The sequence below is a fragment of the Vespa mandarinia genome, chromosome 19 (assembly GCF_050613455.1).
Source record: "Vespa mandarinia isolate Hongniang chromosome 19, ASM5061345v1, whole genome shotgun sequence".
NCBI lineage: Eukaryota > Metazoa > Arthropoda > Insecta > Hymenoptera > Vespidae > Vespa > Vespa mandarinia.
In genome coordinates, this window is record NC_140828.1 from 227,940 (window position 1) to 240,517 (window position 12,578).

Below are 12,578 nucleotides of genomic sequence, written 5' to 3' on the forward strand. Positions count from 1 at the left end.
AATGTGGACTTGAATGTTACGTTCTTATCGTGTCGTGATATTAACTATCATGAAGGCCATGATAAGTTTTATTTCATACAAATATAATGTATATATATATATATATATATATATATATACATATTAATTTATTTACATATATATACATATGATGTTTTAGTTTATGTTCATTAATGTGTATTTAATATGTAATATTATGTATGTAACTAATATGTATTTAGTTAATCGTTAATTTTATATATATTCGATTTAATCGAATCGTTGTTGAGAATATTCACGAAATTTCGACTTATAAAGAAACTGGACGTGTCGATACAAGGAACGAAAAAGGAAAGAGGCGAAAGTGTGCGGAGTTCGTGGTAAAGCCAAGGGGGAATTAATAATCAAGTCCAAGAAATTTTTGGAGATATTGAAAGTCTGAAAAAGTTTCGTACGATCGTTGAAACCGCGATCTTTCTCTCTCTCTTTTTTCTTTTCTTTTTCTCTTACGAAAGAGTATAAGCGTTATGCGAAGTGTCAATGGTATATAACATGCAAGAAGATAAAAGAGAGAAAGAAAGAAAGAAATTGTAGGGTGTATAACGTGCGTGAGATCGTTCACGACCACAGGTGTTAGGAATTTCATACGTGATCATCGACGTATCGTATTTACGATGTTGTCTCCTGAAGTTGCAGAGTTAAGCCTCTGGACCACCTCGCTCTCTCTCTCTCTCTCTCTCTCTCTCTCTCTTTCTTTCTACTTTTCAATCCTCCGAACCACTACTTGCAGTACCTTCCCACCGTGAGAACGAACAAGCACATAATTCCTATATTTTCTCCGTTAACACAGGGTATATATGTATAATACATATTTACACCAATCGCGTTTGAGCGCACGCGTTTATAGCCGCGTTTAACCATATATAGAAATGTGATACCGATTTAAAGGAACTGGGAGTGGGGTGGTTTGAGCGGATAGGATATAAGTAAAAAAAAGAAATATAATAATAAAGTATAAAGCAATAAAATTCATTCCAACGTAATTTCCGTAATGATTCAATAATGAAGTAATTGAATTGCATTGAAATCGTGGTGCAATCGATTTATAAAAAAATAAGAAAACAAAGAAATTATTATTATCCTTGTCCTTCGAATTGTGTGCCCAAGCGATTCGATTAATCGTTCGTTCGGACATAAGTTAATAACGTTTACTTGCTGACACATCTTACAACCGCTATTAAATATAATCGGTAAGAAAAACAGGTATGGCATATAGTAAGAAGAAAAAGGGTTAAAAAAAGAAAAAGAAAAAAAAATTTACCGATGAAATGGGCAACGTTTCTTAATATAAACGGAAGATCCTGTTGTTGAAATATTTCTTTCGTGAATCTTATATATAGTTACATATGTGTATATGTACTTATTTATGTATTATATATATGCGTAACGATTCATAAAAATAAATATATGAATAACGTTGGAACGGATCCGAAATACATACGTATATACATACATTTGATCCAAACGATTTGATCTATCAAGGAACGCGTGAACTTTTTTCATGGTGCACATTGAACGCGCGTCACGCTGCAACGCGTGTCCCGTGACAAATCGTTACCAGTAGATTTATCTTCTTTGCAAATAAACTCTCTTACCCGTGCATATATATATATATATGTGTGTGTGTGTGTGTGTGTGTATGTACATATATATACAGAGTGTACCCAACGAAAAGTGTCCATCAGGATTATTACAAAGTCCAGTGATCTTTTTCGCTAAAAAAGAGATCGGAACAGGTCAATAATACTTCCGAGATGGACAAATCCTTATCATAAATTCACCTAATTTAAATTAAGCTCCCTAGAAAGGATGACGAAGCTCTCCCTCCCAATTTCAAAAATTTTAGTTTGCAAATTCAGATCATTTTCAACGATATCGACAATGGATGAACGTAACTACTCAAGTAAACGAAAGTAGGATTCTCCGAATGTCATATTATGCGACAGAAAGTGTGGATCAATAATTTTATTACCCAAGATACAAACCCACGCATTCGAACAAAATAAACTGGATGTATTACAGAATGTTCGACGTAACTCCGAGTGAAAACTTTTTTTTATTACTTTACCGAACTCGACAATATATATATTATGAACATTTAATGGAATAAAAGTCGTTTTCAACCTGAAAATTTCGTGACTTATTTAATCAAAAAAAAAAAAAAAAAAAAAAAAAAAAAAAAAAAAAAAAAAAAAAGAAAAAAGCAACATCGTAAATAAAATTAAAGGACGAATATTCGAATAATGTATCACTTGAATTCTGTCGCCATTTAAAATTATCGATAGGGTAGTTACCCTAATTTGTGATAAAGACCTATTCACCTCGAAAATAAGATTGATCTTGTTCATTGGGATATTAAAAAAAATCGAATCAAATCACTAAATCTCGTATAGTCCTTCTGATGATGTAGACTTTTCATTGGGTACACTCTGTATATATTTACTCGTCTGTATAAGCATCCGCGTTGGCTACATACACGTCGATCACGAAACGTGTCCTTCGGGCTCGCGTACAGGTTGCCAAGAGAGAAGTGAATGCAAAGTAATGCTGAGATAGTTCGGATCACTCGATCCTGACTCTCGATCTATCGCGTCGAAGTCTGTCTCGTAAATCGTAGATCGATTCACGAGACAGACTTCGACGCGATTAGACGGCATCGTATATATTCCGGAAGTCGAGATTATCATACCAACTGTCCACTTTTATTATTCCCCACGTAGTCGATGGGCTTGTAAGTTGAGAGGAGTGTTTCATTTAATATTTAAAGGTTTACATCGTACAATGAGGAACAAAATTATTAGCAGGGTGTCAACGTTTAAAATCATTCTTGTTCTTCCTCCAACCATAATAGAACACTATTGTATTCGTATTTAATTCTTATCAAATTCTACAAATTGAGTATTCCGATGTCGACTGAACTTTACAATGTCTTATACTGAGTCTACGAATAGTAAAAAGAAATCGTAAAAAGATTGGAATTGTTTTTATATAGAATACGTACAAAACATTAATTTTCTGATCCAATGCAGAACAGTAAGGAATTGCTACTCTTTATTTTTTCATAACTATAAATGATGACATTGTCATATCATTTTAATAGTTTCATTAATTTCATTAAGAATAAAAAAGAAAAGAGGAGAAAAACAATCGTCAACTTTTTACATAGGAGAACGTAAACCTTTTGACAAAATCGTATCGAGCGTGGCAATCAGTTTACAGAACTATTCCCCGCATAATCACTTTCATCTAACTTATCGTTTCAATTTAATCTTTCAAAACTTCAATTGTTAATCCTTGATCCGACGAACCGATTAAATAATTGTTTAATAGAAAACCGTTAATGAGAAAACGACCTCGTTGCCAGATTCGATAACTTTAATCACTCAACGATCGATATTATCACACTTGCGCAATGTTTATTATGCGTTCTATATATACTCCATATCTCTCTCTCTCTCTCTCTCTCTCTCTCTCTTGATTCGTCTCACCAAAGGAAAAGTGAGAAAGATAGAGAGAAAGAGAGAGAGAGAGAGAGAGAGAGAGAGAAAGAGAGAGAGAGAGAGAGATTGCACGGACTCATAAAGCTTTTCTTCTTTATCTGAAACGTACCAAACGTTAAATGAACGAATGGACAGACGAACGATTTTACGGACAGTTTTATTTGACTTTTGAAAGCGCAATGAAAATTAATGAAAAAGAAAAGAAAAGAGAAGAAAAGAAGAAGGAAAGGAAGAAGAAAAAAACGAGAGGAAAAAGAATTAGAGGAATCAAAAAAAACAAAGAGAGAGAGAATTATACACGCTCGCTTGTAGGGAAAAGAGAAGTTAATAATAACATTTGAGAACGTGGTGAACATAGGATTTTAAGCGACCGACGGGTTCGAGAACTAAGAAGGGCACCACCGAACAGGAGGGAAGAGAAAAGGAAAAGAAGAGAATGTCACGAACGGCGCCAGCTTGGTCCGCGCCTATAACGCAATATGACTCTTTCTACTTGGACAGTGAGGAAAGAGAGAGAGAGAAGGGCGCGTTATGCACCCTCCCCACCCCTCACCGTTACCCCTCGCTTCTCTGAGTGATCACGAAAGCGCATACATAAAACGCGTGTGAACGCACGTATTTATATTTTCGCGCTTGCTAATCCAACAACCGACGCAGTAACCGGCGCAGCGACCGTCGCTACGACGTTACATTAACATTCGCCTCGAGAAACGAGCGTAGGATTTTCAGAGAGACAGAAAGAGAGAGAGAGAGAGAGAGAGAGAGAGAGAGAGAGAGAGAGAGAGAGAGAGAGAGAGACGTATTAATAGATTTCCAATAACTGTTTCGCGAATACGGTTAGAAACCGTCGTTTCTATTTGACGATTCGCTTGCAAATAGATGGGAAAAAATAAAAAAATTAAAATAGGAAAGAAAGGAAGGAAGGAAGGAAGAAGAGAAAGAAAGAAAAAAATTAGAATCGATGAAGGGAAAGAGAGAAATCCTATAATTGTTTCGTTCGTTCAGTCAATTCATCGTTACATCTGTCAAATGCAAATAAACTATTCGTTTCTACGTATTATCTTCGTTTTAATCGATCGATCAAAGCGATTGACATTGTTCGAATAACATTTGCCAGGTTAAAAATAATTTCTTTCTCCGATAGCATCTCTGCATAATGCATTTATTGTCATGAAAAATTTGTTTCCATTGAATTATCTGATACAGAACGAATATTGGTACTCATTTCTGTACGATTAAATATCGGAAAATGGAAATGAGAAAATATTAAATGTTACGATACTACTACTACTATATTTCGCGTAAGAAAAATTATTTACCTTCTCGTAGATATTATTATTTATTAAGAGAAAATATAAAAGAGTGTAAGATAATTTAAAAAAAAATACAAAAGAGCCCTGCTTGAAATTAAAATTAAAAATTGAAATTATCATCTTGAAAAGTCATTTATTTTATTTATTTCTTTTTTTCTAAGACTATTTGAAACGTATAAAGTAGCACCGCAATATTTAAGCTCGATCCAATGTTCACTAACCTGATTCTTAGAATAGAACAAAATAAACATTTTTGTGTTATCCAGCAGAATATTCCTTATCGATTCTTATCAATTAGCTCTTCACGTTTTCGCGTGAATAGCTGTTTCATGTGGACGACATTGTTGTCTTTTTTTTAATAGTTCTAAATATTACCACCATATATTGCAGCCCTTTCTTGTGAAAATATAATGCACACGTCTCATATTCTATATCTTTACCCTATCACATTTAATTACCATCCACATAGAATACTATCGTAAATGCAATTTAATGTAAAGTAGACATAAGCAAGTTGACACGTTTTTCAGTTTTTAATCTTTGCAAATATTTGTTTGAGAATTAATTACTTAATCAAAAAAAACAAAAATATGCTAAAATATTCCTCGACCTTCTTCTATTTACTTTACTTACTCTTAAGAGAAACTTTTGAAAAAATATAAATTGGATAGTATTTATTTTCATGATATCTAAGATGTATTTATTTATTCCAATACGGGATAAAGTCGTGAATTATTTTCGAATATTTTTACATTATTTTTCAACATTTGAATATTATTTTGAATATTCCAATCGTGTTATAATAAATACATACCTGATGTAATTGAAAGAAATATAAAGAAAGTGAACAATAAAAAAATTAATCACTTTTCGAGCATGAGTCAGAATAAATTAATGTAATAAATAAGTCAGAATAAATTAGTCTTTGACGCATTTCATATGAACCAATTTCATACAAGATATCCACATAAATTCATTCTTCAGCTTGATCGGATTTTAATAATGATTCATTCATATCGTGTGCAGATTATTATTAGTTTCTCTTTAATGAAATTTTTTTTTCTTCATATTTTTCTTATCACTGCAAAAAGCCTTCATTTTTTTTTTTTTTAATTGATAAGCCGTATCAATATGACCTAGAGACAGCGGCGTATCAATATACTCCGCAGGGAATCGTTGTATGAAAACATTACCATTAAAAAAGAAATAGTTAAAAAAAAAGTGCATATAAACAAAATAAGAAAACGTAATTATCTTATCGTCGAACGATTTTTAATTTTCTATAGTCTCTTTCGGGACGGATTGAAAGGCCAAAACGGGGATATTTACTTTCCTTTTTTTTTTTCTTTTTTTTTTTTTTTTTTTTTTTCTTTTTATTATATAAAAAGGAAAACGATTGAATAACAACCATTATCGTTAGTAATAAACTGTCTGTCGTATTAAAATAGATAAACAATAAACTTAAAACATCTGATCAATATATATGTCCGGATAATTTCAATTTATCAACTACAGTTCGGCCCTGTATCAATTTGTCCCGGCCTCTCTCTCCCCTCCTGCCCTCCCAACCCCCAAACGAATTCCATTATTTTTTCCAAAGGATCAAACAGGTGGCAATGTATATGACCGTACACATACATTCAACGTCGTAAATCAGATATAACAAATTCCACATTCCTTACCTTTCATGGGGTGTAACCTATGTGAGATCGTTGATACGCGAATCCTAAGTAAGAATCTGACTACTTTGGCGAGTCCAATTAATTAACAGATTATGGTTAGATTACTAAATGTCCGGAAGAACGTATTAAGAGTAATGGGAGTATTTTATGGGATGAAAATAAAATCTCTATTATCGATTTTATTAGCTATCAGTCGTTGGCACTCCTGTTTCTCGTTTCTAAGCGTTAAACTCTCGTGAGAAATTATATAGTTAAGTATGAGTGTAATATATAAAATGCGTATCGCGAAGCTTCGTAAGTACGTAGACGGGGCCTGGCGGCATCTAACACGTGGGCAGAACGATCTACGGCCCACGGTTTTTCGCGGCCGCAACTAAAAAGCAAAGCAAAGCAAAGCAAAGCAAAGCGAAGCAAAGCGAAACGAAACGAAACGAGCGAACGAGCAAACGAGTGTTAGAAACTGTCCTCCTGGCCTTCCTTTCCAAGTCAGCCGTTGTATCATTTCATTTTCTAACTTTGTTTACGTATTACGTGGTTAGATCAGAACATTTAATTAAACTTCTATTTGTTTATTTAATCAATATTATTATTAATATTAATTATAGATAGATATAAACTAAATGGTCAGTATAATATGTGTATACATAGTGTGTATATATAGGGTAACCCACGGAAATGAAAGAGACGATTGAAATGGGAAAAAAATGTTATTGGTCGTAAATATCAGACCATGTGCATAATATGCAAATGATATTATACACTTTTGTGCATCAGAAAAATACAACTTTTCTTTTTTTAATGGAAACCTATATTTTTAGTTGCATCAGTCGATGAAGTTTTTCTATGTTCTATATAAAAAAACTGGATCAAAGTTTTCTAAATTTTTTTCGATAAACATGAACCGGCTGCTTTATCATTACTATTAATGTAGGATTAAGATTCTCATTATTCGTGGTATTACCTATTGATTAACACTCTATAACAGATCTAAATAATTCAGAAAAATTTAACTTCCTAACGTGTAAGTTTAGGGGTATAAGTATACTTTTACGTAGAGCATAAAAAACTGCATGGACTAGTCCAATCAAAAATATAAGTTTTCATTTAAAAAAAAAAAAAATCTATAGTAGAATTTTTCTAATTCATCGATGCACGAAAGCGCATAAAATTATTAGCGTAATATGCACCGTTTGATACCATTTCTCTATCAGTCGTTAACTTTAATTTATAACATTTTTTTCTATTTTCGATCATTCAAGAGATACAGCCTGTTCCATTTCCGTGAGTCACCCAATATATACATATATATATATATATACATTATATATATGTATGAATATTTTGATCAGCATTTAAATTTCTCTTCTTTTTCTTTTTTTTTTTTTTTTTTTTTTTTTATTATTTATTTTGCAGATTTACGATCTACTCTATTCTACAGAGTAATAAGAAAATGTGCTGCGAGGCATTTTACTTGATACAAAATGCTGTCGTTCAACAGTTCAACTGCTAATTATTATTTGGGCAGGATCTCCGGCCAATTTTTTCTCGAGTCATCTTCTTTTACTTTTGACTGGTTCGTTAATTCTTTAATAACGGGATTACTGATGATCTGTATTTATAAATATTTTGATCGATATTTATAATAAAATATGAGTACGTAATACAAGCGGTCAGTACAAGTATAATAATTAAGTATCAGGGTTGAGTCTATGTTTATTATAAATACTGATCATCTATTTTAAAATACCTTGTAAAATAAATGATCGATATGTATGAATATTTTGATCCGTATTAATAATAAGGTATGACTACGTAATATTCAACGATATACATGTATAAATAATTAAGTTTCAGGATTGTTTGTCTGAATTTATCATAAATGCAAATCACCTATATAAAGTAAATTATATAATAAATGATTAATATATATAAATATTTTGATCGGTATATATAATAAAATATCAGTAAGTAATATTTAATCTAAATATATTACAAATATCGATTATCCTTTTAAAATAAAATGTAAAATAAATGCTATATATGAGAGTTAGAGTTGATCCGATCATCACTTATATATGTATATATTACAAATACAGATCATTTATTAAAGATATCGATTAAAAATATTTAAAACATTGACTCGATAAATAGCAACCATTTAAATATTCGTTTTAAGGATTAGCCTAAGAACAGATCCCGGAAACGATCGCGATCGACTTTAATGGAGAAAGTGGAGAGATTTTTCACAGGAGAAAGCATTTCTCTTCCTTTACAAGGGGAGCCGATGTGTCGTTCGAAGAATTTCTTATTGGAATCGTCGTAGTCGATTTGTTTCGTTTCTTTTTTTATTACTATTATCGTCATCATTATTTTTCTTCGTATTATAATTGCTTTTTCTTTTTACCATTATTATTATTTTATTCTCATTCTATATATTATTTTATTATTATTATTATTATTATTATTATTCGGTTATTAGTATTCTATTATTACTCCAGACGCAAGCTCTCTCAGGTGCAGAGATTTGCCGTAGGACGTTTCGAAAGCTCGCAAGACCCGTCCGTATTCGTCCGAGCGTGCGCGACGGCGCCACGATTTACATTCCTATTTATTTCTCGTGCACGCCTAACGTCACGTCGCTGGATCACAGCTTATCGAATTGCTCGCGGCGGCGTTGAAAGGTAGAAAGGAAGAAAAAAGGAAAAGAAAAAGGAAAAGAAAGAAAGAAAAAATAATAAAAAAATATATATATATATATGTAGAGGAGAGAGAGAGAGAGAGAGAATCCGTCCATAGATATCCGATGCAATATCTCAAAACTGGTTGTATTATAATTGCAAAAAACTATTATAATTGCAAAAAATGTGCATCCCACTGAATTAGCTTCGAAGTGCATGTAAACATCTCGCCTTCTTAATTTTTTCCTTTTTTTTCTTTTTTATTGCATATTTACAAAGTAGAGTAATCATCGGCTCTTTCATTCCATCAATTTGTTAAACAATCGTCCATTTGAGTAATATTTTGAAGTCTGTTAGCGCTAAACAAAATTATTGATTCTCAATTCGTCAAAATATACGACCAGCTCGATTTGTAAACAATGTATTGATACGGAATATTAATTCATTCATTCATTAATGAGTCCATTAATCAAATCATTATGATGCCACGATTGTCTCGTTGACGATGCATAGTAGTCGATTTTTTACCAGACACAATTTTAATTGCAAATTACCAGTAGTATATAATTTTGCAAAAAATAATTATAGGTATTTATTTAAGAAAAAAAAAGAAACTATATTGACCTGTATAAAAAAAAGATTACGAATAATAAGACAAACACAAAAAATAAGAAATTTTTTACACGCAGTTTTTAGCTGCCTCATTGTTAGTGCCAGCGCAAATTTCTCTTATTAAACTTTCTTGCGACCAACCGGTCATGAGATATTTACTCGGACGTCTATGAACAGGCGTGTGCGTGTGTGTGTGTGTGTGTGTGTGTGTGTGTGTGTGTCTATTCGTACACGCACAGCTTTCTGAACTCTCCTTTTGAACATTTTCTGAACTATCGATCGCATAAGTACAAACGTGGATTTCTTTTGTCCAAGAATGGATATGAAATGGACATGAATGAACATTGTCAAAGATACCGTAAGCATGCCATTTAAAGAGCGGATGAATGAAATTAATTCCCTATGTACATACCATACGTCCATTGTATGTAATGGCGCTAGATCCATAATTCAAGTCTTCGATCATCCGGAATAAAATCACGAGAGCTCAACGAAACGAGCGAGAGTGTCTTGTTAATTGTTAATTAACATCAGTTCTAATGTAAATCAACCTTTTTGCTTACATATATATTTATGTTCTCATCGTTCTTCATCCGTTCTATTAACTGTGGCGAGATTACTTTATTATTAAATTATTTGTTGTTTGATATCTCTCTCTCAATTCATTAAAGTTGGATCTTAGAGTTTGATATCTCTCTCTTTCTGTCTCTCTCTCTCAACTCGTTAAAGTTAGATATCAGGGTTCCGTTAAAAATAACGTAAATTAATGAAAAAATAACTAATCGAGGAGAAGTCCATCGTAGTTGGATCACTCAGCAAGGGGTAAGAGAGTATTTGTTCACTGAGCAGGAAGCAATCTGTTTCAATATGGCCACTCGTAGGACATAAGTAGCGTACTTAGAGTACTATCTACTTATGTACACGACTCACTTATCTCCTACGCTTTGTTAACCGTTCAATTGATAGCTAACCGAGGACGCGGCGCTTGCTTGGTCTTTTTTTGAAGATTTTCTACGATGTATCGATCTATCGATCGGTTCATCTAAATAGATCGTTAAAAGATTTAAACGTATAATATAATAATAAAATACATTTGGTGTCGTTAATGTGACATATTCGAGAATAAACGATAAAGAAATTAAGATTCTCGTGTGGTTTGATAAATCATGAAGGTTAACGCGAGGTCACGTTATCTCTATACGTGAATTAATAATACAAATCGATATCGGCGTCATAGAGGCGATCGTCGTAAAATCAATGGAAATTAACCTATCGACACGAGCGATTTCCAATGCTCGCATTCACGTTGAGTTGACGGTGACGCTAACGAGCCTGCGTGCGACGGTTGCAATAAATTGTACGTCGCCTACCATACCAGTCACACCTGCGAATCGAGATTATGCACCTAACTTTTGATAAATCTTTTACCCTTCTTTTTTCTTTTTCTTTTTCCTTCTTCCTTAGATCGCCAAGAATGTGCGTGCTCTTCTAACTGTGTGGGAGAGAGAGAGAGAGACAGAAACATATGTAATTCTAATATATATAATTCTAAATGAACTTTGAAGAATGGTGTTGCAAATGTCATAGAAGAATATCAACGTGTCCACACTTATCGAGTTTTTCGTAAATTGCTTTTTCTGTTTTTTCTTTTAGTTTTTACTTGTGAAATCCAAGTAATAAGTGGTTACTCAATTATAGGTCTGAGCTTCGTGAAAATATATGTTATTAAAATTTTGGAAAGAAATTTGACAGATCGTTGCAGTATATGTTGTGTTAGTATCAGAGCGCATGCAGACACACATACGTGGTCAGACATATGTAATACGTATAGATCCATAGGGCTACACGTGGGCGAAAGATCCGCGGTATGAAAAGATCTTATTAATTGGCACGCAACTGCCCGCACTCGCACTTATATTCCACTTAAATAATAATTACTTGGTGGAACTATCGCACGGCGGTTGCGCCCACGTAGGCGCCGTTTATGCTTCGTTGCAGCTTCTCTCACTCTCTCTCTCTCTCTCTCTCTCTCTCTCTCTCTCTCTCTTTCTTTCCCTCCTCCCTTTCTTTATTCCTTATTTTTCTCGTTCTCATTCTGTCGTCGCTCTTTCGCGTTACTTCTACTTATTCAGGTGGATACAGTTAATCAATTGGAATTTATATTATTTTTCATTGAAATCTTTTTTCTTCTTTCATTCTTTTTTTTCTTTTCTTTTGCAATCAACATGAAACAGAGATTTTTCTTTTTAGATAGACCATAGGGATAATATCTTTCATTCAGTCATATAATTTTATTTTTTCAGAGACAACCTCTATCGCTTAACGTTGACGTCTCTAACACCTTTGGAACACGCCTCCTGGACTGCGCCAGAAGACAAAATAAATACTTGTCAGAACAAGGGCCAAAGCCCCGAGGATTGTCACAATTACATAAAGGTACTTCTCAGCAATGGCAAGAGTCTATTCACCTGTGGTACTTATGCGTTCAGTCCTTGGTGCACCTGGAGAGAGGTAAGATTTATTTAAATTATCAACTTGTTTTACTTAATCATATAGCAATCGGATCAAGTTCAATATCTGCTTAGAAATCGAATTCTATGTCAATAGAAAATGTTAAAAATATTCGAACCTTTCACGAGCAATACTCAATTTTTAAGTTTTAGTAAGATGCGGTTAGCTAAGTGAAACATTGTATCGGAGTTTTAATGTATTATGATCTCGGTTGAGAATGAGAGGTTAATTGAAAACAAAAGA

At 33.0% G+C, this 12,578-nt stretch overlaps 1 protein-coding gene across 3 annotated transcripts in view; it reads left to right on the top strand.

The window, feature by feature from the left end:
* The window catches only part of Sema5c (Semaphorin 5c), a 54,805-nt gene that overhangs the window by 35,669 nt on the left and 6,558 nt on the right, over window positions 1-12,578 (top strand). For all 3 annotated transcript variants that reach the window (XM_035884827.2, XM_035884825.2, XM_035884826.2), the window contains exon 4: window positions 12,128-12,335. In XM_035884827.2, the coding sequence (XP_035740720.1) occupies window positions 12,128-12,335 (208 nt within the window). The remainder of the gene's footprint in view (window positions 1-12,127; window positions 12,336-12,578) is intronic.